The sequence below is a fragment of the Scardinius erythrophthalmus genome (genome assembly GCF_964197995.2).
Source record: "Scardinius erythrophthalmus genome assembly, chromosome: 13".
NCBI lineage: Eukaryota > Metazoa > Chordata > Actinopteri > Cypriniformes > Leuciscidae > Scardinius > Scardinius erythrophthalmus.
This window is the reverse complement of record NC_138233.1, coordinates 11,810,388-11,837,832: the sequence shown is the minus strand read 5'-3', so window position 1 is coordinate 11,837,832 and position 27,445 is coordinate 11,810,388. Positions and strand designations below refer to the sequence as shown.

General features: G+C 36.9%; 2 protein-coding genes across 4 annotated transcripts in view; both read right to left on the bottom strand.

Moving 5' to 3' along the window:
* Positions 1–183: 183 nt before the first annotated feature.
* On the bottom strand, positions 184–23,132 carry tapt1a (transmembrane anterior posterior transformation 1a). 2 transcript variants are annotated; one of them, XM_081382717.1, is made up of 15 exons: positions 22,914–23,132; positions 21,808–21,956; positions 14,300–14,418; positions 12,890–12,922; positions 6,476–6,638; positions 6,099–6,234; positions 5,145–5,242; positions 4,940–5,009; positions 3,724–3,804; positions 3,374–3,483; positions 3,153–3,212; positions 2,917–2,985; positions 2,608–2,684; positions 2,115–2,278; positions 316–1,970 (listed from the first exon to the last, which is right to left on the bottom strand). In XM_081382717.1, the coding sequence occupies exons 1-15, from the start codon at positions 23,107–23,109 to the stop codon at positions 1,726–1,728; spliced, it is 1,770 nt and encodes a 589-aa protein (XP_081238843.1). In that variant the 5' UTR covers positions 23,110–23,132; the 3' UTR covers positions 316–1,725. The 2 variants fall into 2 exon arrangements, with proteins under 2 accessions (XP_081238844.1, XP_081238843.1); XM_081382718.1 differs by lacking the exon at positions 12,890–12,922 and having other exon boundaries at positions 184–1,970.
* Positions 23,133–23,622: 490 nt separating this feature from the next.
* ldb2a (LIM domain binding 2a) overlaps positions 23,623–27,445 on the bottom strand; it is a 63,687-nt gene continuing 59,864 nt past the window's right edge. For both annotated transcript variants that reach the window (XM_081382039.1, XM_081382040.1), the window contains exon 9: positions 23,623–25,588. In XM_081382039.1, the coding sequence (XP_081238165.1) occupies positions 25,358–25,588 (231 nt within the window). In that variant the 3' untranslated portion in view covers positions 23,623–25,357. The remainder of the gene's footprint in view (positions 25,589–27,445) is intronic.

Genomic DNA, 27,445 nt, shown 5'->3' with positions numbered 1-27,445 from the left:
ATGGAGATGCTGGCGGCGGCTGAGGGCAGATTTACTAGCTGTTCATTAGTCTGTGAATTCTGTAGGAGAGAAGGTCACAAAGTGGCAGATTATGGTCTCAGGCTGCCTGATACAGTTTAAACCAGAGCATATGGACTGACAAAACTAAAAGGTGAATAAAAACGTAACATACAAGGGAAAATTACACACTTTTCCTAATACATTTATATAAAATTTCACCTAAAGACAACCAAAACAATATGGACATACTACTGGACACCGACAGCCAAACAAAAATTCAAGAGATGACTGTCAAAAAAAAAAAAACATAAGGCACAAATTGCAAAACAACTTTTATTTGCCATCCCAAAAATGGCATTACATAAAAATGTAGTCGTCACCCTTTATGTATGAAACCACTTTTTAGCATTATGATACATTTTAAAAACAATAAGGACAACAACCTGTGCAACCCTGTACAGAATCTTTTCAAAATCAAATGGTCAACCAATATTTACAATGATAACAGAACAAAATACAATATACTGAAATGCAAATGACGCAAATGATTTCAAAACATGGCAGGAACGCTTCTATTAAGTTATTAAAAAAACGTTTCAGTCAAAAGAGAATGACGGAATATCCATTTCAAGTCACTTGGCTTTTGGTACCTCAGACTGTATACCGGAGGTAAATTCTAGACACGCTGTACGGACTTCAACTTTTCTCATTGCTAAATCAACTTCTAAGCAACATTATAAAATAGTATAAACATGATATTGAACTATTAATTACTCTATAATACTTTACTTACATTTAAAACAACAAAATAATTATACCAAACAATATAGTATCTCAGTATGTGATTGGTCACAGATGATTTGAATTTCAAAATACATAATGTGCATTAAAAAAACCCTCCTATTTTATATTACACTTCATATGAAAGAGTTATTTGCTCTTTCATAGCTGGTGTAAACAGGTCAATATCATAATCATAAACAAACCAAAAATACTCTACTGCTTAAGACAATATGGCAAATCAGTGCAAAGTTAAGTCTGCTGGATTGGCACCTTGTATATTATACAGAGCTAAATTATCAAGCAGCCTGGCGTTAGGCTAGACAAACCTTCCCTTTCTTTTAAATTAACAATGAAAAAACACAGTAATGTATCTAACCAAATAACACCTTTACAACTTCTAAAACAAATTTGGCAGACTGAACAAATCTAATGGCTGCATTATTGGCAATTCTGTTTAGCATAATATTCTAAGCCAAAAGTGTCAATATGTAGAATGTGAATTAGTAAATGTTTTTTTAAGTGTTTAAAAATAAATACATAATTCATGTTTTTTAGTTTCTACTCTGACAAATTTTGAGTGGGAAGAGTCTAGTTTGTGAGACGTTCATGCCTCATTTATTGTTTAATATGTTCTGTCTCGGATAAAAATAGAGACAAACATGTCCTAGAGCAACATTTACTAGATTCTGTTCCATGTGATATGCCAGCCTGCCGAGGGTGAACAGACTCTTTGTTTTGATTTGAAATGCTTTACACACTCGATCTGATTCCTTTAGTAGATATTCCACAGGAATAGAAGCAGATTCATTTTTCAGTTAGAGATAAATAGTAGCAACCTCTGAAGAACTCACTCGAAAGCCCCTCGCAATTATGTCAGACTCATACTCCTGAGTCTCCTCGACTTTCATTCCTGAGCAGTTACTGTGGTGACAGGGTTAAAGTTCACCCGATTCGGTTGCCGCATATTGTGAAGCGGTCGATCTCCAACAGATCTTTATTTGTGGTTCTGTGTTTAAGTTCAGTAGATGGTGGTGTCTCGCTGCTGCTCTCCTCTGGTTTAGGGGGAGAATCTGGTGGCGGATCACTGGTCACCTCAGTTACAGGGGGTGGAGCCGGGGGAAAAGGCTTCGCCCTGGGGGTCGGCTGTTTGGTGATGGAGGTGGAGGGCCGCTGAATTTCAGGTTCAGCTAAAAACAGAGGTAAAGAAACAAAGCAAGAAAAGCAACATGATTCTTTGAAAACTCTCCTCCACACAAAACATCATGTGTTCAGAACAGAACAGAACGACAGAATGTCTGAACAATAACTTGAATAATCCAAACTGGTGTTACCTGAGGGTGGGGGAGATTTGGCAGGTTTGGCTTTCTTGGGAGTTTGCTTTGAGGTTTGAGCAGTCGGTCTTTCAAACAGCTTACCCTCCATGTTAGCTTCTTTCACATATCGACAGGACTTTCCCAGAATAACTATACTATTCAACACTTTCAGTGTTATCAATCTGCAGAATCATACCAAACAATTAAAAAGATTAAAGCTTGTTTCAGGCAGGCTACACACAAAATCTTGCCAAAATGTTACACCCAACTCCACAGAAAAATTAGCGAAAGTAGCAGGTCAGACTACATTACAGCTAACCTCACTACATTAAGAAATGTTTTAGTAAAACTTAAAATACACTAACGTGTACACAAAACTTTGAGGACGGTAAGATTTTTGTTATGCTTTTGAAGTCTCCTATGCTAGCTCTGTCGATATTGGGTTGCACGGTGAGTTATGCAGTAAAAATGTAACATTATGTGATGCCTACTATTAGGTAATTGATTTTACCCAAGATAAAAGAGGAGCAGACAGACAGATGAGAGAGCGCCCTGGATCTTCACTGAGCTCATCACCACCCGAATCAACTGAAGGAGATGAAAACAAAACCGTATCCTCAGTATCAGTATCACATATCAGTAATATATCATTTGTTGTTTAATGTGTCATTTTACAGTTTGGAATAAGCATGTTGGTAATCTAACAACATGATACTCTAATAAGCATCAAAAATACATAGTACACATATTGTTTCAAAGAGTATTTTTTGGCTACAATTCAAATAACAGGAGTAGCTAAACAAGTGAATGATTTTCTCACCAGTACAGCAAGAGGCAAAGGAATGAAGCCCATCCTTCTCGCCACTGAATCGCTGTAGTCCGTGTAGGCCTGTCCGTGAATAAATCACATCTGTATTCTATTATTTTCTTTTTTTTGTCATTTGATGATGTTTACAGATACTAGTGTGTTCAGATTTCTTTTTCAAATAGAAATTATTTACAAATACATATGATTACATATTGCATTCACAAATCAGACGATAAATGATCACTTACATTTTGTTGTCGACTGCTGACAAGTTCAAAGGCCAAGCTGGCTTTATATTCACTGTAGACCTAAAGAACATGATGGAAATGAAAAGTTAATATGTGGTGCCTGTGTTTGTGTATATTTTAGTGCAATTTATGGCCCTGTCTAGAATGGCACACTTGATATGTACTTGTGGTCTTGAGATCGATTATCTTTGAAAAACAAATTACAAATCTGTGGCTCTCACATCGGCTGTGATGTCATTGAATTTTGTGATGAAGGCATGCTTGACGATGTCAACCGCAATTTCAGACAAGATTACCATGAAGACATCAGGAAGCAAAACCCAGAGGTGATCTGCAAGCAATATCAACACTATTAACAGATTAACCAAGCATTTTTGAAATAGTAGGTTAAGTAAGTATCACAGTCATTATGAATCTGCCTGGATCTGCCTCATAAAGATGCCAAGGATCCAAAAGCTTCATTTTGGCACTACAATAAACCAACTACTAGACTAAAAAGAAAATAGATTCTACTTTAAAAATGTCTGCCTTTTAAATCAAGAACAGTTTTAATCTGAGTCATAATCGAGACCTGAGTTCCATGAAAACTGCTCCATGTTTCTCAGGCACACGATGAGGAGCAATACGTAATTGGTGAACCGTTCCTTGATATCTGTAAGACAGAAATATAAACCCAACACATGAGCAACAATGTCTGCACATCTTATATATTATATTCTCAAAGCCACTCTCTCTGCAAAATGTGAGGGGAAACCACGGTCAATAAATAAAGCTTTTAGATAGTAGGACTTCAAAGGATGGTAATCCGTACGACGCATGCAGATTGTGTATGAACAGTAACTTGAGGATTTCTTTCATCACAAAGACTTAAATGGGCGACCACAAGGCTTAGTGGCCATTTGAAGGTGGGGAGAGAGTAAACAGCAGAAGGCAGAATAGGTGCTGATTACAGTATTCATAAAAGGATGGGCTCTGTAGGAGAGAGGACCTCAAACGCACCACAGCCTGTCAGCATCTCACAGAGCGTTATCAGAAAGCTCTTGTGAGCTTTGATTAGCATTTCAAAAAGATGCTATCATGTTTCTGAGTAAGCCCACACACAACTTCACCTGCTTGTCGATCAAAGAGTCTCTAAGTGATTATAATAATGTACAGCTTGGTAGTAATTTTGAATAACCAGAACTGACGCACACTGCTGTAATATTTCCTGACTGTGTATGATCTACATTAAAACCATGTGTTGCACAAACAAAAAGGGTATGACCATTATTTTTGGGACATTTTGCATGGTTATAACAAAGTATTCTTTGCAGCAACTTAAATAGCATGGTACATGAACATAATAAATCAATTTCAGCCATTTCACCAGTAATCATTTTCTTATGATCCTTGAAATCATTCTAATATGCTGATTTGGTGCACAAGAAACATTTCTTCTTATAATCTATATTGAAAATAGTTGTGCTGCTTAATAATTTTGTGGAAACAGTGACACATTTGTTTTTCTATGATGATTAGAATGTCCAGAACAACATTTATTTAAAATGGAAAACGTTTGTAGCATTATTGATGTCTTTACTGTCACTTTTGATTAACTTAATGCACCCTTGCTAAATAAGAAAAATAACACTCTTATTAATCAAGGGTGCATTAAGTTGATGAAAAGCAACTGTGTGTGAGTGTGTGTGTATATATATATATATATATATATATATATATATATATATATATATATATATATATATATATATATATATATATATATATAACTTTAGTTTAAGACTCACCGCTGTTAGACATCTGAAAGAGGTTGTTCTTCTCAAACTTCTTAAACACACTTCCCTTGATTTCCACAAACTGAAACATGAACACATGCCTGTAAAAACCATGATTACAAAATTCTAAATGTATATAGTGACAATAGTTATTGAACTGAGATTTAAAGATTCTGCCGTTTGCAGAATGAATTTGTGTGTGTGTGTGTACACTTACGTTGTTAGACATCATAATTGTGAGCAGAGATTTATTATGTGAGTTGAAGGCCACATTTAAAGTAGAGGCCTGAACCATGATGAGGATGGAATGCAGAACTGAGACAAATATTCACTGAGGAAAACAATTATATTGAACTACTTTTGTCATGGATATTACGTTATGGTGCTACAAGTTGCAGTATATTGAATCAGATTCAACAGAATATTATTTATACAGAATCTTGAAAGTTCAGACAGGACATTCTGTTTTGATAAGAAATATGACTAGGGTAGGTGGAAATCACTAAATTACAATTACACCACACCTCTTTCAACATTAATATAGAATTATTGAATGTTGATACCATTCACTAAATTATGACACATCATGAACAATTGTGCATTCATATGCACGTTGACTACAATGGCGGATCTATGTGTTCACACTGACAACATGTATTAGGCTACATCTCATTAAACGACAAATTAAACCCCATTTTAACCCCATGTAAGCTGCTATTTAAATCGATTGCTGGACATCGTAATGTTATTGGCGTCCATCTTCATTGAATTTTGAAATCAGATAGAGCCGGCCCGAGCGCTGCATAATAAGTAGCCACGCCGGCAATTCAGTATGGAAATACACACCGACAATGACACGCCCCCTACTGCGTGCTAGAATCTCCGAAAAACAAGGCGATTTCAACATCAAAATGTACGCTTTTAAATATACCAATACTGCTATCTCAAACATGGAGAGGCTTCTTCGTGATCTCAACTTACAGATTCTGCAAAAAAACGAAAATCACCAATTTTGAAAAAAACCCCGCTTCTTTCTCATTTTGCTCGAAAGTTGTGCTGCCGACTTGTGTCCTTGGTTTCCGTGACGGGTCACAATTTGATCAAATGGGTTCTAATATGCATTATCAAAATTGTCTCAAGTATCCTAAGCACTGCAGACTAAAAAGGATACAGACATAGAAGACAGCCATGAAAAAATGAGGGATGACTCCAATGTGGGCTCTCTTCCGTGACTTTGGCTCAGTGGCCGTCCAGTAGAGAGCGTCCAGAATGTCTTGCCCAAAAGAAGAGAATAGACGGTCTGCCACCTGAGAGATGAAATGACACAGATATTTAAAAGAATAGTTCACTCAAAAATGAAAATGTGATTAATTACAGACCCTCATGTCGTTCCAAAGCTGTATGCTGCTTTTTGTTATTTATAAATACTGCGAGAAAATTTGTTCATGTGTTTAGAATTCAGGTTTGAAACGAACCAAGTGTGGATAGAGTTTTCATTTTTGGGTGAACAATTTCTTAATAACATGATCCAAAAGAGCAGCTCGATACCTCCAGCATGTTGTAGATGATGTAGAGTTTGATGACCGACTGGCCGCGGATCAGGTGGTACATCATAGCATAGTCGACATAGTGCATCATGGAGTAACAGAGCACCATGATTAAACCTTTCAGCAGGTCACACACCTGAGCCGGCTGCAGGAACCGAGAGCCACTGGTAAAAACAAACACACACAGCAGAAGTGTATTAAACAGGCCTGGGAGTCAGAACAAACTGCAGAGAAAGCTTACTGAATACATTAATTATAAATAAAACTTATGAGTTTACAAAATGAGGCCAAAAGCAATGATTACACACTAACACCACCGCAATGAAGAAAAGCTTTGGCTTTCTTTCAAACTAGAGAAACACACAGATGGGCATTTCTTCAACTACAGTCCAGGGACTAACACTCTTGAATGTCACATCAAAATGAAAATGGCTTCATCATTATTTGCATTATAACGTCCAAGACATAGATTTAAATCATTAATTATGAAAAACCTATTCGAATTTTTACAACGATAATGATGCAAACACATGAAATATTCAACGATTAGTGTGTGAAAAGGATTTACATGATTGTTTTTCTGTGCATAGAGTTTGAAAAGTGTGTATAAAGTGAGCTAATAAACATCACAAGGTCAAAAGTGGCAGTAGTTGGAGAAACTCCCAGATGAAGAAAAACATCAAGGAACAACTCAAAAACCCATGCAGATGTCTGATGTATGGTCTTCATGTACAGACAATGAGAAAATATAACAAATATAACATCGGTTTACATTGACGTCTATCACACCTTGCTTAGTTCACAGTTAAGACACTTTCAGCAGTAGACAAATGAACAGAAGGTATCCGATTTATTTGAGGAGCAGAGCAGCGATTTAGAGGTGTGCAGAGATCCTGCAACCAGGGTGTGGGAAGGAGAATAAAAAAGGAAAAACTTGACAGATTTTTCATTTTCACTTGAGGCATCACACTCCCACTCACGAGGATGAATCTACATAATAATCCTGAGGAAAACGGCAAGACTGAGAACTAGCAACAGAAAGCTGAGGAATATATACTTATAGATACATATATGTTTTTGATAGAAGTCCCTTATGCTCACCAAGGAAGCATTTATTTGATCAAAATGAAATTTTAATACAATTTAAAAGGACTATTTTCTATTTTAATATATTTTAGAATGTAATGTATTCCTGTGACGCAAAGCTGAACTTTCCGCGTAATTACTCCAGTCTTTAGAGTTACATGATCCTTCAGAAATCATTCTAATATGATAGGAAAAACTTCATATTATTAATGTTAAAAATGGTTGTGTGGCTTAATATTGTTGTGAAAACAGTGATACATATTTTTCAGGTTTCTTTGATAAATATATAAAATTCAAAAGAACAGCATTTATTTGAAATAGAAATATTTTGTAACATCTTTACTGTCACTTCTGTTTAAAGTCCCCCTGTGGTGAAAATCAAGCTTTTAATGTTGTTTATCTGTCTATGTGATATTTTTAATATGCTTTAAGACAAGCCATCAACACCATTAGGCTACATACTGAGTATTTTCTCCTTAAAACTGCAGTGAACCAGACAGTTTAAAAAACGCGATTTGTAATCGCTGGTGTTTCCGACGTCACAAACTACCTTGTAACCAATCATGTCAACGTGTGATCTTTAACGAGTGGATCTCTGAACTGGTGTGAGTGAGTGGAGGCGGGGCTAATTTGTATATTTATAGAACCACGTATAATAATTATGGGTGTAGAGTTACATTTAAGCTATTTTAAGGCTTGAAGAATTTTTATATTAAGTGGCTATGTACTTACTATGTACTTACATTTAAAATTGTTTGTTTGTTTGAAACATTCTGTTTTTGACATTGTACTTAAAATAGTACAATGTCAACAGCTGTACAGCTGTAATTAATGTATGTAATTACATTTGTAATTACACTGTTGACTCTTCCCTTTCCCATTTTATCCAAGGAAAAAACTTTTAAATTTGTCATTTTGGTGATCAAAGATGAGTTTTAAGGGATACAATTATTGACTACAGGGGGACTTTAAAGCATCCTTGTTAAATATTAGTGTTATTTATTTTTATGTATATATATATATAAATGACAGGCACTAGGCAGTCATGGCCTAGTGGTTAGGGAGTTGGACTGGTAACCCAAGGTTGCTGGTTCAATTCCAGACCGGTGGGAAATGACTGAGGTGCCCTTGAGCAAGGCATCTAACCCCTAATCGCTCCTCGGGCGCCACACAAAGGCTGCCCGCTGCTCTGGGTGTGTATCCACGTTTGCAGTGTGTGTGTGTTAACTACTCACTACTCTGCTCCTAATGTGTGTGCATTAAAGGACATTTCAAGTGAAAAATGAACCTGGGCTTAATTAACACATGGTTACCGAGTCGATCGTTCCCTGCGATGCGTTTTCATGAAAATCGAATGTATAGAGTTTTATCTTTAAAGGGGCATTTCACCCATTTGAACATTGCTTTTTATTTAAAGTGGGTCATATATGTAGTCGAAATGTAAAAGAAATTTTGAATTTGGTGCCTTTGTGACCGAGAAAAGACAAAAAATAACTTCAGGACGCATTTGTATGAAAGACAACAACTCCCACAATGCACCACATTGCACAGCTCCGCAAGCCACTCCCACTAATCCAGAAAGCGCATAATCTGCCTATAAGAGAAATCACTCTTCCGTCTACAAGTCTAGCTACTACCAGAGCTTGAAATTAATTTCACATTCACACAAAATGTCTAGTTAGTTGGCGAACTCATTAGTGTATTACTCCTCGTTTGTATTTCTTTCGAAAAGGTGAATTATTGCATGGTACCTGGATGTTCAGTCAGAACATATGCGGTGCGAAACTAGGAAACTTGTTCACAACACAAACGTCCGTGTCCTCGTCTGATTCAGAGATTTCGTCCAGGAGAAATTGTCATCGTTGAAATTCTTTGCCGCAGACGGACTCTATCTCTGTGTTCGTAGCGGTTCGTAGCTGCATAGTGAGATCACCGGCGCCACCGGTCCGCCCTAACCCGAGCCAGTCCGGGCTCCTCGTCCGCGGCAGGCAGGTCTTCTGCCTCGGCTGCTCTTCGCTATAATGCGGCTTGTAAAGGTAGCCACAAACACCTGATTCAAGCATCAGACTTCCGAAATCCTCTTCCTCTAGTCTATATCATATTGAGCACTCTCCTCCGCTATTGTCATAACTTTACATCTGTCTCCACAGCGCCTGTTAGCTTAGCTTCAAACAAGATGGAGGATATTGCTTTCAGTTTCAGAGCGTAAAGTCCCACCCACTGCTCTGTAATAGGTCTGTAGCGTGAGCGGGTCCCGCCCCCTGGGAGAGATGAGGAACTAGTGCTTGTAGTCTCAACAGAAATCCCCCCCTCTTACACTTCCTCCTACAATGACGCAAAATGACGATTTTTGCGTCATTGTAGGAGGAAGTGTAAGAGGTAAATAACAGATTTCTCCCATCTCAGGGGAAAATGAGAGAGTGTTGCACGACCATTCAATAGTATGACTGGGTTTCTAACAATGCAAAGCTTAATGCAAATGGGTGAAGTGTCCCTTTAAAAACAGATTAGCTCATAACAGTAGTATATGGGGCACAGAGTAAGTAAAAATAAATCGCTAGTTAATACCACTAACAAGGCTCAAAATAGCCTCACACTAACACGGTAACATAATGAGGGTCCTTACATACAAACCGAAGCATTGAGAACTTTGTAAGTGTACAGACAGTTTAATAAGAAGATACTTTATAAAGACATTACGCGTTGATATGCAGGATCCATCTTGGAAAACAGTCTCGACTAATCGAGCCACGAACGCCGTCGATAGGATAGCTGGTCGATAGGAATTACGTTTGTGAAATCTAACGTAGCACGGCGTTCGTGGCTCTATTAGTCGAGACTGTTTTCCAAGATGGATCCTGCATGTCAACGCGTAATGTACTGTCTTTATAAAGTATCTTCTTATTAAACTGTCTGTACACTTACAAAGTTCTCAATGCTTCGGTTTGTATGTAAGGACCCTCATTATGTTACCGTGTTAGTGTGAGGCTATTTTGAGCCTTGTTAGTGGTATTAACTAGCGATTTATTTTTACTCTGTGCCCCATATACTACTGTTATGAGCTAATCTGTTTTTAAAGATAAAACTCTATACATTCGATTTTCATGAAAACGCATCGCAGGGAACGATCGAATCGTTAACCATGTGTTAATTAAGCCCAGGTTCATTTTTCACTTGATTTGTCCTTTAACTTGGATGGGTTAAATGCATAGGTCAAATTCCAAGTATGGGTTACCATACTTGGCCGTCACGTGTCACTCACTCACTCACTCACTTCAGCTCAAATACTACATTACCAAAATACATAAGAGAAATTACATTTGCCACTACAATAAACAATATGTAAGGGATAATGTAGAGCGAGGCAGTTGTTATAGCGAATACAACCGATCGGGACCCCGACGCGAAGCTACCCACCAAATAAATCAATAATTTGACACAGAATATTGATTTAAAAAGGAGTTTATTGATTTAAAAACAATTGTATAGCTTCCGCTAAAGAAAATAGTCCGTTCCGTCTCTATGGCTAGAATCCTACATCCATAGCAAGAATGCTCTGTTTTTCATGGCAACGGTGTGTTATACTTCGCAGCGGTCTGTTATCAAAAAATAACAGACCGCATTCTACATTGGAATTCAACCAAGCCATGTAATAAAATGACATAGCACAAATAAACTTCTTTATATCTTTAAAATATTTACATTTTTACACAAGAAACTCATAGAAAGTATTCAAATGGGTGACAGCTGGGATATGAAATCGGTCTCTATGCAAGCAAAGACTGCGCACATACTGATATTAGCCTTTTATCTGCGAGAGCTTCTGCTTGTGCTACAGTGCCAGGCTTAAGTGTAAGAAGGCGTTTCTATCCTAGAATAATGTTGAGGTAATGAGATGCAGAATTTTTATGTTGAATGGTGCAAATGAACAGTAACATCTCAAAGGCTACTGAAAGGTCTCATCCATTGTGAAGGATCCTAAAAGTAGCAGTAAATTTAATCAAGATCTTGCCAAAACAGGAGTGTGACTTGTAAGCTCTTCAATTACATTTAAATAGAAATATTTTTTAACAATCTCCTAGCGCTGGAGATATGACCGTGAGGTATTAATACAATCTTAAAGTGTAGTTATAGATCTGAGGATCCAGATAAACCTCTTTGCTGTTTGATAAAGCGAAGGGAAAAGCTGCTATGACTCGAGAGATCGTCACCAAATGCACCAGAGAGAGGAAAAAACACATTTTTAAAGGGTTAGTTCACCCAAAAATGAAAATTATGTCATTAATGACTCACCCTCATGTCGTTCCAAGCCCGTAAGACCTCCGTTCATCTTCGGAACACAGTTTAAGATATTTCAGATTTAGTCCGAGAGCTTTCTGTTCCTCCATTGAAAGTCAATGGACGGCATACTGTCCATGTCCAGAAAGGCAATACAGACATCATCAAAGTAGTCCATGTGACATCAGTGGCTCAATCTTAAGTTTATCAAGCGACGAGAATACTTTTTGTGCGCAAAAAGTAAACAAAAATAACGACTTTATTCCACTATTCATTTCCTTCTCTCTGGGCCTCGAGTGAGTTCACGTAGTGTTTTTGCGTAGCGCGTCTGTGTTGTACATCACACGCATCACACATGACCAGCGTCGGCCAATAGTGAGCCTACGTGTGACGTACAACACAGACGCGCTGCGCAAAAACACTACGTGCAATAGCTCGAGGCCCATTTTAAGATAAATATTTTAAGATACAATATCTTAAACTGTGTTCCGAAGATGAACGGAGTTCTTACGGGCTTGGACCGACATGAGGGTGAGTAATTATTGACATAATTTTCATTTTTGGGTGAACTAACCCTTTAACAGTATAAACCAGCCTATAGTGGATTGCTGATCTCAGGTGGCCAACAAGTTAGTCTAGCTTGTTGGTTATGGCAGGTGGTTAGACAACAAGATAAACCAGCTTAAACTAAATAACTAAATTTACCAAACTATATTTTTTCTTTCAGTAGGATGGCATGTAGCACTTCAATGTCATCCAGGTGCCAGACACACACTCAAGTCACACTCTACAGAAATGAAACACAACCACTGCCAGACTAGACACTTAACAGTTAAAAAACCACTTCACTTGCCAGCAGCTGACATTTAAAATTAAAATGACTGCACCGTCGTATCGTAAGCTAAACTACTCAATGAAGAGAGTTATCATGGGCATTGACATATACACCGTACCAGGCTGGCAAATTCTACAGTGACATGCTCGTTATGTAAAACACATGGATCAAACAGAATGAAGAATGGGTCACAGTCGGTGAAGGCAGGCGTCCTACCTGCTCCTTCTGCAATAAGGGCAAACGTTAGCGCTGAAGGGAGGAGGGAGAGGCACACATTAGGCACTTTACCGCACTCTGATATGAGGAAATGTCAATACACAATTGTTCATTATGAACATGGCATTATCAAAGCACAATGAGAAGAGAGCAAGGTTTGGGGCTTCATTTATAAAATGTTGCTTAGAAACTGTCCCACACATCTTACGATCATTCCTCCAATGTGCGTACATGTGATTCAGGGAACGAACGTACGCAAAAAAAAAAACGTGTCACAATCTGATTCTGAAATTATTGAAACAACTTTTATGTGCAGTCGCAAATCTTTTCCAAGTAAAGGTGGGTCAATGCTAAATACACTAATTTCTTGTGTTTCTTGTTGTTTGAAGACACTTGGCTTCACTGCATTTATGATACTGTCCTTTATAATTGTTGTTTGTCAGATTGTAAAATGTGACACTCCTTAATTTACCTGTAAAATTGAAATGCTAATGTTAACAATGTTTTTCCACAGACGAAACTCTAGCTTTAAAAGATTATAAAGATGTGCATATGGGTTATAGCTTGTGGCGAGAGATGTGTATGCGTACATGTCAAATGGAGTATACCGTGAAAGGATATGTGTACAACTGTACATAAGTATACTTTGATACATATTAGTACTACTTTAAGCTACTAAAATGCACCTTTAGGGGTAGGCAAGGAACAAAGTTGTAATTTTAAGGGTACTGCCCCATTGACAAGCTGTTTTTGCACATTTTTTTGACAGTGTACTGTTCAAAAGTTTGTTTTGTTTTTTAAAGAAACACTTTTATTCAGCAAGGAAGCATTCAAATGATCAAAAGTGACAGTAAATACATTTATAATGTTACAAAAGATTTCCATTTCAAATAAACGCTGTTCGTTTGAACTTTCTATTAATCAAAGAACCCCAAAAGTGTATGAGAGTTTCCACAAAAATATTATGCAGCACAACGTTTTCAACATTGATAATAATGAGAAATGTTTCTTGAGCACCAAATCAGCATATTATAATGATTTCTGATGACACTGACGCCTGGAGTAATGATGCTAAAAATTCAGCTTTGCATCACAGGAATAAATTACATTTTTCTCTCTCTCTCTCTCTCTCTCTCTCTCTCTCTCTCTCTCTCTCTCTCTCTCTCTCTCTATCTCTATCTATATCTATATATATATATATATATATATATATTAAATATAAAACAGTTATTTTAAATTGTAATAATATTTTACTGTATGTTTGATCATATAAATGCAGCCTTGGTGAGCATAAGACTTTCAAAACCATAAAAAAAACTTACCAACCTCACACTTTTAATGGCAGTATATCTATTTGAAGATAAATGAGTTTTGTATGTATGTATGTGTGTGTGTGTGTGTGTGTGTTACCCAAGGCCGCAGCAAGGTATCGTCAACACCCTCAGGAAGGCCAGTAGAGTTCTCAGGGGCAGCAGAGTGAACACGTACAGAAAGGCATCCAGACACAGGCAGACCCCGAAGATCATCAACTGTAGGAAGACACAAACAGAGCTGTTAGCACATGCACTCGCATATGCAATATGCAAACCAGAAATCCATTTGTTTAGTCGCATTCGGTCATGTTATACAGAAACCGCACTGACATCATCCTAAGAAACCCCTCGGCCCTGAATCCTGATGTGTTACATGCTTGAGCGCACCGAGGCGTGTAATGTGTTGAAGGAGGCTTTGAATATGTCTGCCAGCACTCCGTAACCTTAAAATATTTTTCATCTTCAGAAGGCACTCCTTCGTTTCAGAGAAAGACCATTAAGAACAAATTAAAACGTTAACATACACCACAAGCAACTGGCTCTTTAAAGTCTGAGTGCGAATCCTGAGGGACAGTTTTTACCAGCAGCAATAAAATAAGGAGTGCTTGTTGGGAGATGAACACAGACCATTAGAACCCTCTCAAACAAAGGCAACGAAAATAAAAGGCCAATACTTTTACAGACCTCACAATAAAACTACATATCCTTTATACTGTATGTCAGAATTTGTCATTACATTTACAGTTTCTCTAAAAAAAATTAAATAAGTAAATAAATAAAATAAAATATTTTTATTTATATATATTTTGCAATAATACCGTGAACTATACAGTTATGTAGCTCCGTAATCACTACAAATTTATAAACAAACAAATATGAAAAAAAAAATATATATATACCAACCAAAGTTTTCTAGAAAAAAATGGTCTCAGAAGTAAAATATTTTTCATTACATTACATTTGAAAGTAATACTTTTATTCAGCAAGATGCATTCAATTGATCAAAAAGAGACAAAAAATTACAAAAGATTTCAATTTCTTTTGATCTTTCTATTTATTATAATCCTAAGAATCCTAAAAAACAAATGTATCAGAAAATATATTAAGCAGCACAAATGTTTTCAACATTGATAATAATGAGTTTTCTTCAGAACCAAATCAGGATATACGCTGATTTCACGCAGCCGTTATTTTGAAATTGAAAGCGAGGCTCCGGTGGGAAGAAAACCGGAAGTGTCGGCTTTAATCATAGGAGAGTCGTGAATGCGATGGCGTATTGTTGTGTTTAATGATGTTGTGTCAATTCTAAAACTGTACATACATTTCTATCATACTTTAGACTATATACAGTGAAATTCATTTATAATTTTTTTTTATATATAATTCAGAAAGTAAAAAAAGAAGCAGGAATGAACTACTGTATATACACATCCTATATTGTATATAGTAACATCGAAAAGTGTAAATCGCGGCAGCAGCTTCAGGTTGGTAGTCCAAAGGCATTGTTGTTTATCTTTACTTCCGGGGTTTTTCCCACCGGAGCCTCACTTTCGATTTCAAAATGGCGGCTGCGTGAAATCAGCGTATTAGAATGAAAAGATCATGTAACACTAAAGACTGGAGTAATGATGCTGAAAATTCACTATTTTACAGTATTTTTTTAGGAAATAAATGCAGTCTTGGTGAGCGTAGGACACTTTTTACAAAAACATTTAAAAGTCTTATTGAGTGTTGAAACGGTAGCGTAAATATATGACAACATTTTGGACAAAACTTCAACTGTTTTTAAACTTCAAATCTCGAAATCCACTGTTGAAGTTTGCAAAGCATAAAAACATGGGCCACACTTTAGACTTTAGATTAGGGTCTAATTCTCACTATTTACCAACTATTAACCATGACTTTGGCTTCAATAAACTCCTAATTACTGCTTATTATTAGTTAGTAAGGAAGTTGTTAAGTTTATGGTATTTGGTAGGATTAAGGGATGTAGAATATGGTCATGTAGAGTAAGTAGGTACGTATAATATGTGCTTTATATGTACTAATAAACAGCCAATATCCCAGTAATATACATGCTAATAAGCAGCAACTAGTTAATAGTGAGAATTGGACCCTAAACTAAAGTGTTACCAAACATGTTGGGTAAACTATAGTGGCAACAAAATACTGGTCAATACGGTCAAGTGACAGTTTCATAAACCAGGGCCCATCAGCCATCTTTATAGTTGAGCCCTGTGAGATGATGGAAGCATGAGCCTTACCTGCTCAGAGAAAACACACTGGCAGACAGCAATCATTCTGAATGAAGGTGATATCTATTACGCAGCTGACATTGACAGTGGATGTTAGTTCCAGAAAAGCGTGTAAAATCGTGGCACACGGGAAGCAGCAAAGCTGGTTTTGGGTTGTATTGTCTTCAGTCTGTCTGTACTGACCAGGAATCAGTAGTTCCAGATCTAGCCTCTCATCTGTGCACTGGAAACATAATGAACAAACTATTTCCAGGTGAGCACTTGACTGTCGTCTCACTGGAGTTTGGAGAGTTTGCTGAGCTCTTTCTAGGGTTTGAGGGGCGGTGCGACTTCAGGGTCACAGAGCCGTCTTTGTGTGCACATACCTCAGCTGTCAACATAACACACAAACCTGAGTTGTGCGCGTGTGATCCTGAGGTCTTGAGGTGAATGGAAAAATGCTATGAGAAAATACGAAATCTGATATACATTATATGAATCATTACCATAAGGTTAATCAAATAAATGTATTTGACCATCCTTCAAGAGTTATTGATTTCTTATTGATTAATGAAATTCTGTCATTAATGACTCACCCTCATGTCGTTCCAAACCCATAAGACCTTCGCTCATCTTCAGAGCACAAATTAAGATATTTTTTGATGAAATCTGAGAGCTTTCCGTCCCTCCATTGACAGCAACGTCATTGCAACTTTCAAGGCTCAAACTATCCCTTTCAATAACTGTATATCGCCTGCGTGAAGTTGGCCCCCCACCCAACGCAAAACGTCGTCAAACTATGCTCAGTCGTTTGTGCTCCGTTTGTGCTGGTTTGTGCTGTAAAAATTTTCGTTTGTGCTGTTTCGGTTTTTTAGATATTAAAAGAATATTTTTAGGTCATTCTGAGGTCACATAGCCCCCCCATATGTTCCAAATTCACCCAAACTAGTCTCGTCCGTTTGTGCTTCGTTTGTGCTGGTTTGTGCCGGTAAAATTTTCGTTTGTGCTGCTTCGGGTTTTAAAATATCAGAAATTGAATTATAGACGATGACGTCACCAGCCCCCCCACATGCTCCAAATTCACCCAAAATAGACGCAATCGTTTGTGCTCCGTTTGTGCTGGTTTGTGCTGTAAAAAGTTTTGTTTGTGCTGCTTCGTTTTTTTAGATATTAAAATAATATTAGGTGGTCATTCTGAGTTCACTCAGCCCCCCACATGCTCCAAATTCACCCAAAATAGTCTTGTTCGTTTGTGCTTCCTTTGTGCTGGTTTGTGCCGGTAAAATTTTCGTTTGTGCTGCTTCGGGTTTTAAAATATTATACATTCAATTATTTTTGATGACGTCACCAGCCCCCCCACATGCTTCAAATTCACCCAAAATAGTCTCGTTCGTTTGTGCTTCGTTTGTGCTGGTTTGTGCTGTAAAAAGTTTCGTTTGTGCTGCTTCGGTTTTTTAGATATTAAAATGATATTTTTAGGTCGTTCTGAGTTCACTCAGCCCCCCATATGTTCCAAATTCACCCAAACTAGTCTCATTCGTTTGTGCTTCGTTTGTGCTTCGTTTGTGCTGGTTTGTGCCGGTAAAATTTTCGTTTGTGCTGCTTCGGGTTTTAAAATATTATACATTCAATTATTTTTTGATGACGTCACCAGCCCCCCCACATGCTTCAAATTCACCCAAAATAGTCTCGTTCGTTTGTGCTCCGTTTGTGCTGGTTTGTGCTGTAAAAAGTTTCGTTTGTGCTGCTTCGGTTTTTTAGATATTAAAATAATATTTTTAGGTCGTTCTGAGGTCACTCAGCCCCCCCATATGTTCCAAATTCACCCAAACTAGTCTCATTCGTTTGTGCTTCGTTTGTGCTGGTTTGTGCCGGTAAAATTTTCGTTTGTGCTGCGTTGGGTTTTAAAATATCAGAAATTGAATTATAGACGATGACGTCACCAGCCCCCCCACATGCTCCAAATTCACCCAAAATAGTCTCATTCGTTTGTGCTTCGTTTGTGCTTTTTGTGCCGGTACAATTTTCGTTTGTGCTGCATCGGCCTTTAAAATATTAGACAGTGAATGAAAGCGAATTATAGACGGTGACTTCACCAGCCCATTAAATGACTTCAACCAGCCTGCATCTTCATGAACGCACCACAGAGAAATGCACATTTCATACATAAGCAGAGAGCAGTCTGTTTTCTTTCGTTTTGAATTGTTCTGTTTAAAAGTAGACATGTCTGTGATGCAAGTAGGTCTAGGCGCTGAGTTTCGGTTCATTTATGAGACCAACTGCAGTTCAGGCGCCGGCGCCTCTATGTCCTGATTATCTGTTGTCTGATATAGGCCTATTAACATTTTATTTTGCCTATTAAATCCTGGCATTTGGTATATGAAACAATGATTAAAATTAAGATAAAATTAATACAAAACGAATTTCACCTTAAAGAAAGGCTTTGTGCTTTCTGTTTGAGGTCTCTGTGAAAGTTTTAAAGCAGTCTTTTAGTGTCGTTTTCAGGTCAGTCCGTAACGAAGTTCTCCGTCCGTTACATTGTTTTTTCCTCATAAATGCAAACACGAAAAATTAAATAAAATGAATAATTTATGTTCTGCGGAGAGACAACGCTTCTTCATCCGGTGGGTAGGCTAGTATTAGGCTACTTTTGGTTTGCGCAGAATTACTAAAAAAAAAATGTAACGCACATGCTATTTCCCTCATATTAAATATAAAACGCATGAGTAGACTGATATTTTTTTAATGTCTGGACTCCTTTATTAAGGGAGAAGCCTATGGATATATAACAGACAGTTTCAATATATTGGTATTAATTTATTCTGATAATTTATACTTCAAGTTTTGACTTGCAAATGTCACGTCCATAACGCTGGAATTGACCAATTTTAAAGAATTTATCCTCAACTGTTTTTGTGGTGTAAGTCTATGTATTTTATAATGTTAACTTCAAATAATAGTTATATGAAGATGTGGTAGCATTGGATCTGGACTCAGGAGTTGGAAGGGGTGTGTCGCGATTCTGCCTTCTCACACCGCAACACAGGTCCGTGGATGGAGCGTCGGGATTTTGGTTTCATATTGCATATTGTTACACAGCCCTAGTCGTTTGTTTTAGAAATGTTAAGTTCTACTTCTGTAGTTATTTTGGTGAAAGTAACTGGAGTAGCTAATGCATTACAATTCTGAGACGGCCTTTATTGTAAGGTACTCTAAATAATTTCCTTTAAATAAAAGTAACAAAGTAATCTATAATGTATTACAGTTTGGAAGTGCTGCTGATATTGTGAAAAATGATTAGCCTATAAATAGATTATATATTTTCATATAATTAATATTTTAATGTTAATATAATTCAAATTTAATATAATTCAAATGTAATTTATTCCTGTAATGTCAAAGCTGAATTTTCTGTATCATTACTCCAGTTTTCAACGTCACATTATTCTTTAGAAATCATAAGATGTTGATGTTGTGCTCAATTATTATTGGTGCTCACTGCTCATTTAAGAAAGGCTCTTATTTTGTATTGTATTTTGTATTATATTTTTTACATATTGCGTATGTTTTTTTTTTGTTTGTTTTTGTTTTTTATGTTTAATATTTTTTGTGGAAAATTTAATTTTTGATATTTTTTCCCCTTTTGATTAATTTAATCCGTTTCGGTCTTACCTTGTTACTTCAACTAGCTACTGTAAAAAAAAATATATGTATATTATATTATATTATATTATATTATATTATATTATATTATATTATATTATATATATTTTTTAAAGGCCGATGCAGCACAAACGAAAATTGTACCGGCACAAAACAGCACAAACGAAGCACAAACGAACGAGACTATTTTGGGTGAATTTGGAGCATGTGGGGGGGCTGGTGACGTCATCGTCTATAATTCAATTTCTGATATTTTAAAACCCAAAGCAGCACAAACGAAAATTTTACCGGCACAAACCAGCACAAACCAGCACAAACGAATGAGACTATTTTGGGTGAATTTGGAACATATGGGGGGCTGAGTGAACTCAGAACGACCTAAAAATATCATTTTAATATCTAAAAAACCGAAGCAGCACAAACAAAACTTTTTACAGCACAAACCAGCACAAACGGAGCACAAACGAATGAGACTATTTTGGGTGAATTTGAAGCATGTGGGGGGGCTGGTGACGTCATCAAAAATAATTGAATGTATAATATTTTAAAACCCGAAGCAGCACAAACGAAAATTTTACCGGCACAAACCAGCACAAACGAAGCACAAACAAACGAGACTATTTTGGGTGAATTTGGAGCATGTGGGGGGCTGAGTGACCTCAGAATGACCACCTAATATTATTTTAATATCTAAAAAACCGAAGCAGCACAAACGAAACTTTTTACAGCACAAACCAGCACAAACGGAGCACAAACAAACGAGACTATTTTGGGTGAATTTGGAGCATGTGGGGGGCTGAGTGACCTCAGAATGACCACCTAATATTATTTTAATATCTAAAAAACCGAAGCAGCACAAACGAAACTTTTTACAGCACAAACCAGCACAAACGGAGCACAAACGATTGCGTCTATTTTGGGTGAATTTGGAGCATGTGGGGGGGCTGGTGACGTCATCGTCTATAATTCAATTTCTGATATTTTAAAACCCGAAGCAGCACAAACGAAAATTTTACCGGCACAAACCAGCACAAACGAAGCACAAACGAACGAGACTATTTTGGGTGAATTTGGAACATGTGGGGGGGCTAAGTGACCTCAGAATGACCTAAAAATATTCTTTTAATATCTAAAAAACCGAAACAGCACAAACGAAAATTTTTACAGCACAAACCAGCACAAACGGAGCACAAACAATTGAGCATAGTTTGACGACGTTTTGCGTTGGGTGGGGGGCCAACTTCACGCAGGTCTCAAACCTCTGTTTTCAACAGCTCAATATCTCCATCTGGTGGCAATAAACACTTTTATTGTGTTTATTAAGGAAAGGTGAAAAAAACTGAAAAATTATCTTCAGAAAATTTGGACTAAACCGCTCAATTCACATGGATTAGTTTTACAATCTCTTTTAGAAGTGTCAAAGATATAAAAAATACCTTCATGTGTGTTCCGAAGACGAACGAAAGACTTACGGGTTTGGAGTAAATGACGACAGAATTTTCATTTTTTGGGGTGAACAAACCCTTTAAATATTTGGAAAAATATCAATGCATGAAATACATGCGTTGTATTGTATTCGTATTTGAAAATGCAGCCATTTGTCCTCGGATTTACTCAATTCACATGGGTCACACTTCAGAATCGTTACCATGCTGAGGTGTTCCTTTAGGTTCCACCTCAAAAGAAAGAAAAGAATTGTGGGACCCACCCTCTCCAGCTCTCTGGGGATCCTCATGCAGGTGTACACCCTTTCCCTCCGCTCCGTGTACTTGGCCTCGTTGTGCTCCAGGAAGTAGCCCCTGGTCAGCTCGGCACACATGAACCTCAACAGAGACGGCTCGTCAGAGTCATCCAAGTCTGAGGGGTACAGAGGAAATAAGGGGTTCAATGCTATTAAATTAAAGGCTTAACATTTAAAATGGTGATCAACATAGAATCCTTTCTGCAAAATTACAAACATAACATATGCATAACAGACAAAATAATTATTCCAATGAACTGGAAAGTGGTAAAAGAAATCAAGCATGCGAGTGGAGAGAAAAATAATAGTGACAGCAAGGCTAACTATTCAGACATTTTGACATTTTCGGCATCTGAAAAGTGCAAAGTCTGATGACAGCCTTCTCAACAGATAATAGACATTCTTTTATATCTATTTAGTAATGTCAATGCTCATGTTAACTTAAAATACAAGCTTACTGAACTACACAAGTAAAAACATGATTTGAATTTATAGAAAGCGCACACAACTTTAGGATGCCCAAAATCACAATTAAAACAACAGGCATTCATGTATACCCCTAGATAGATAAAATAAATAAATAAAAAGTCCAATTTGTCCACTCATTGCAGTACTCATCTTCTTTAGTCTTTATAGCAAATACATATCCCCTAAATAGGGCACAGCTAGAGGACACCCTCGGTCAGCTTTTAAGTGCACATTTCTCTCTAGGACTGTTTCTAACACCATGTTTACTTTGGAACAGAACTAGACAGGCTGTTTAAGAGAAATTATTCAAAGACCTCAAACGACCCACTCAGGCTTCCCATGAGCACTTTAGACTAGACACAGAGACTAAGTTAGAAAAGTTGATATCTGACTGAATGCAACAACAAATCTGCGTTCTGTAAACATTAAATTAACACAAATTAGAACTGGTTTCAGTGACTGCTTAGTATTCACCTAAACATCATTGTAAACACTTTAGATGTGGCCACATAAACAGACTGGTGTATCCATTTAGTATAATCAGATAAACTAAAGCCACGTTGGAGGCAAAAGGCGAAGGTCAGTTGACAGATGCTCAAGCTCACCTGAGTGCTCGTGCTGCTCGTCTTTAACGGCGGGTTTATCGTAAAATCCGATAGTTTCCGTCATTTTCGCCGCCGACCCAGATACGTTTGCCCTCCTCGATATCGCTGCATCACCCCAGGAACATTTGACCCTTTTGTGATCATCATTTTCGGAATCTTTTTCGTCAGACGTCCCGACACCCAGCGAATCCGCCATCTTCGCTGTGGCGTCATCACACATTGTGCACACGTGATATTGATAAACAGTGCACAATTGTGATCAAAGTATGCAGAATAAGCACGTTATAGAAATATCACAGAAGTTGCTATAGAAATTATAGCACACAAATAATTTATATATACTTAACTCCAAGTACCCCCCCCCCAAAAAAATAAATGTAATTTATTTACTGAAAATGGATACATTTAGAAATTGAAATATATATTTTAAAACATTTATAAATATACAAAATAATACAAGCAGGAAAATAATGCATTTTTAAGTAAAAATGTTTTACTGCGAGCTCAGTGTGTGATATTGAACACAGGGTGGCGCTATTGGGACTTTCTTGAGACTCTACAAGAGGAAAGAACGAAGAGTGGAGATCAGGAACCTTCTTATACTGTCAGGAACTCAGGAAGATTGTAGTCACAAACATAAGTACTTCGACGAGAGATGTGCAGCGGTATTCCATAAGTCAGGTCGGAGCAACACACACACACACAGCTTAGAAGTGTGGGACAAAGTTTATATTGATGCAAAAAGTTTTGTAAGCACAATTTATTGGCACACAAAATGGCAAAGCATACATAGAAGAGTTTTGGATATGACACAAAAAACACCTCTGCTAAATATTTTACAAACTGTGCAGAGTTTCAATAATACAAGGATAAAACGGTGGGTGGCTGATATTGTGTCTTGTCATTTTGTTGGTTTTGGAAATATCTCAAGATTTGAGAACATTCAGGAAATAAGTTTTGTAATAAAGTACAGAAACAAAGAAACTAATTAAAAAAGTAATATTTGGCTCTTTATCATCATCATCATCATCATCCTTTCAATCATTAAAGCACACTGTATGCAACTTTTAAAGGGACTTAAAAATCCAATGTACAGTATATGGAAAAAGGTGCGTGTATCTAGCTACATAAATTACATAAAGCTGTATAAACATGATCATGTAACTTGCTGAAAGGGCATTGCATTTTTTAGAATGATGATTTTCAGATAAAAGGGCTGTTTTCATACATAGTAAAAGCAGTGTGAAGCTTGTCATAATGAATGTTATTTCAACTCATTTAAAGCTAATGAACAGAATATTTGTGGCTGGATTTAGTAATCTGTATTTAACATTCTCATTTCTCAGTATGGTGTTCATTCCTGAGTATGAAATCCATCATATAAAAAAAAAAAAGTCAAATAATTTGTAAATGTCAAAACAGCTGTCGTTTACATCAAGGTTGGTCGACTTCAATGACATCAGATGAAGCAGAATGCATTTTTACTGTCAAAACCCTGGTTACTGTGCTTTCAAACCGATAACCAAAGTCCAGCATGACCTCAAAAGTCTGGCAATAAACATGTTACAGATTTCAAAATGTCATGCAGAAACATAACGTATTCCATTTTGAAATTAAGTCAATACTGGGAGAGAGACGAAAGATGGACAAATATGCTTTTCATATGTGCCTGCCTGTCAAAAAAGTAACTCCTAATCTTGATGGTACAGTACGAGGAAAACACATAATAGTCACAAATTAATAAAATAACACATTGACTCTGAAATCAAATAGGAATATTTGAATTAAAGTACAATCTGTAAATGGTAACTGCCAAAGTTGTTTCTTCTATACAAGCTGTCTTTGTTAATACAGTCTGTTGTGTTGAAGAAATGCTTGGCGGTTCACTTTTAATTGAAAGCAGAGGGAAGAAGACAATAGCCAAACGAATTTCCAATAAAAATGCAAATGTTCAGGGATTGGTCTCGGTGGATGCCTCTGCAGTTCCAGTCTTCAGTTAGAGGACAGCCAACATGACCATCTCTTCAGCATTGGTTGACGTTGAGTGTGGTTGCCAACTGAAGTCATTACGGAGATGTGTGATGAACTGCGAGACAGACGGTAGTTTTTTATTTTTACATTGATTATTGGGCTAAAGTTGTCCCAAATTCAGGTCTCTGTTAATTCAGACCTCATTCAGCCTTAATAAAGTCAAGTTCCTCCCAAGAGTCACATTTCTTGCGCTGCTTTGTAGCCTAGCTAGATGATTTTAAAAAAAATCAAGTGAGCAAATATTGCTGCCAAAGTTTGGTCAGTGGAGTTCCTAAATGTTACCCAAAATACGGAGTGGAACCATCAGTAACACCATGACATGGGATTTACATCATTGAGGGTAAAAAGTGAGGTCAGAGAGAGAGAGAGTGCGCCGCCCTGGTGGTTTAACGGGACATTGCACATGTTGTCTCCTACTGAGAGGGCTGCGAGGCCGTACTCTCTGGCTTGCTGTCCTGCCCTGTGGGCGGCTTGCTGTTCCAGGGACTGTTGTTGCCGAGTGCCGGCGAGCTCGTGAAGTCGTCGTCATCGTCCAGACCGTTGGTGGCGTCGTATTGTGTGTTTTCTAGCCGCGTGATCAGACGCTCGTCCTCATCGCCAAACTCCCCGCCCATCAGAGTGGGCTCACCTACCACCATCACATCCTGCAATAAATACAGTGACACAGTCAAAAAAAAAAAAAAAAACTAACAAAAGAACAACAATATTAAAGACAAGTTTCATACTTGTGAAGAAACTTTGGGTACAGATGAAATCTGTAACAGAAACGAGATCAACACTACTAATGTTGGACGGTGACCAGTAATCCCTAATAAAATAAAATGTTTAATCTAGGGTTGGGAAATATCCATATTTATATACATTCTTAGTAACATTATATTTCAAAAATAATGTATTAAATATAGTATATTAAACATATTCAATGAAATATATAAAGATTAGATGTGATTAATTGATTAAATTGAGATGAATTAGTTACAACCTTTTTAATGTGCTAAAATAATGTGTGTATATATATATATATATATATATATATATATATATATATAATACAAATAAAATGTATACAATATACAAACATTAAAAAATATACAAACATTAATATAAAATATTAAATATACAGACATGATTAATTGCAATCAATTGTGTGATAATTTGTTATCAAATTTTTAAGCCATTCACAGCTTGACAATATCAGACCTTTGTTTTAGTGCAGCACAAGTCTTCTGTTCTTTCCTCTCTGAATTCTCAGGCTCAACTGATCAGTTAACTGGAGCACACGCTTCGTTGATCGTGTGTCGACACGCTGCAGCACGGGAGCTCTTTATCTCTACCTGTCTGCCTCTTTGTCTATTCCTCTAGCTCCCATTCTGAATCTGTGTATGATTGCCCACCGTCCAATTGTCTCATATTGAAGGGGATAGAATATTAGTTCCATATGGGACAGAACCACATCAGCATACGGAAGTTTAGGAGCCCCACAATCCACATGAGTGAGCAAACACAAATGAGACACACGGATGGAAACTCAAACAATTTTTGCCTTATAGGTAAGAGAGAGAGTTCAACAGATAATTTGAGTCCCAGCATTAGCATCGGTGAAGTGAATTTGCATTTAGCGTGCTTATATAGTAGACTGCATTCATATCCGTTTTGCTGAGACGCATTAATGTGGGCAAATATAAATGACATGTGCATTTATAATCAGAAACCAATCAGTCAAAATGCAAAGTGACTAACCGTAAATTTAGGCTGACCAAATTACTGCTGCAAGAAGAAAAAATGCACATGGACAAATATATTTTTAGCACTTTTATTTGTTATCTTTTTGCACTTTGTACTGTTAATCAGAATGTTCTGATGAAATGCAGAGAAACCTAGTCAAATGGATGTGCATTTTTTCCACTGGATTTGTTGCTTTTAATTAAAATGTCTAAAATACATTTTAAAAACCATTTCTTTTCCATTTGTTGCTTTTAATTAAGATAAATTTATCTAAAATACAAAGCATTAAAAAAGTTTCTAATGAAATATTTATGCAGTCAAGTTCTTTAGTGTTATAATTTGGGCGAAGCTAAACTGAAATGTGTGTAGTAGTGTGTGACACTTTAGTATGACATTAAAATTATTATTATTATTATTTTTTTACAACAGAAGCAATGAAATTGAATGTCAGTGTGCATATTAATCATTGTGATTGCATTTCAAATGCAGTTTTGCTTTTAATTCAAATTTCTGCAAATGGCAAACGTGCTATCAGCCCAGCAACACTTTAAAATAAGGTCAATTCTTAACATTAGCTTATGTAACAATCAACTAACAATGAACTTTACATCATTTATTATGGTGGTTATGCATACAGTACCGTTCAAAAGTATGAGGTCGGTACAATTTTTTTTAATGCTTTCGAAAGAAGTCTCATCCGCTCACCAATCCTGCATTTATTTGATCAAAAATACAGTGAAAACAGGAATATTGTGAAATATTATTACTATTTAAAA

Bases quoted from the DNA above. Each gene is read 5' to 3' on its own strand.
- tapt1a (XM_081382717.1), bottom strand. From the start codon at position 23,109: ATGGCGGATTCGCTGGGTGTCGGGACGTCTGACGAAAAAGATTCCGAA. The intron at 21,957-22,913 runs GTGAGCTTGAGC...TGTACCCCTCAG, and splicing joins CGAGCAGCACGAGCACTCAG to ACTTGGATGACTCTGACGAG. The intron at 14,419-21,807 runs GTGGGTCCCACA...GTCTTCCTACAG, and splicing joins TCCCCAGAGAGCTGGAGAGG to TTGATGATCTTCGGGGTCTG.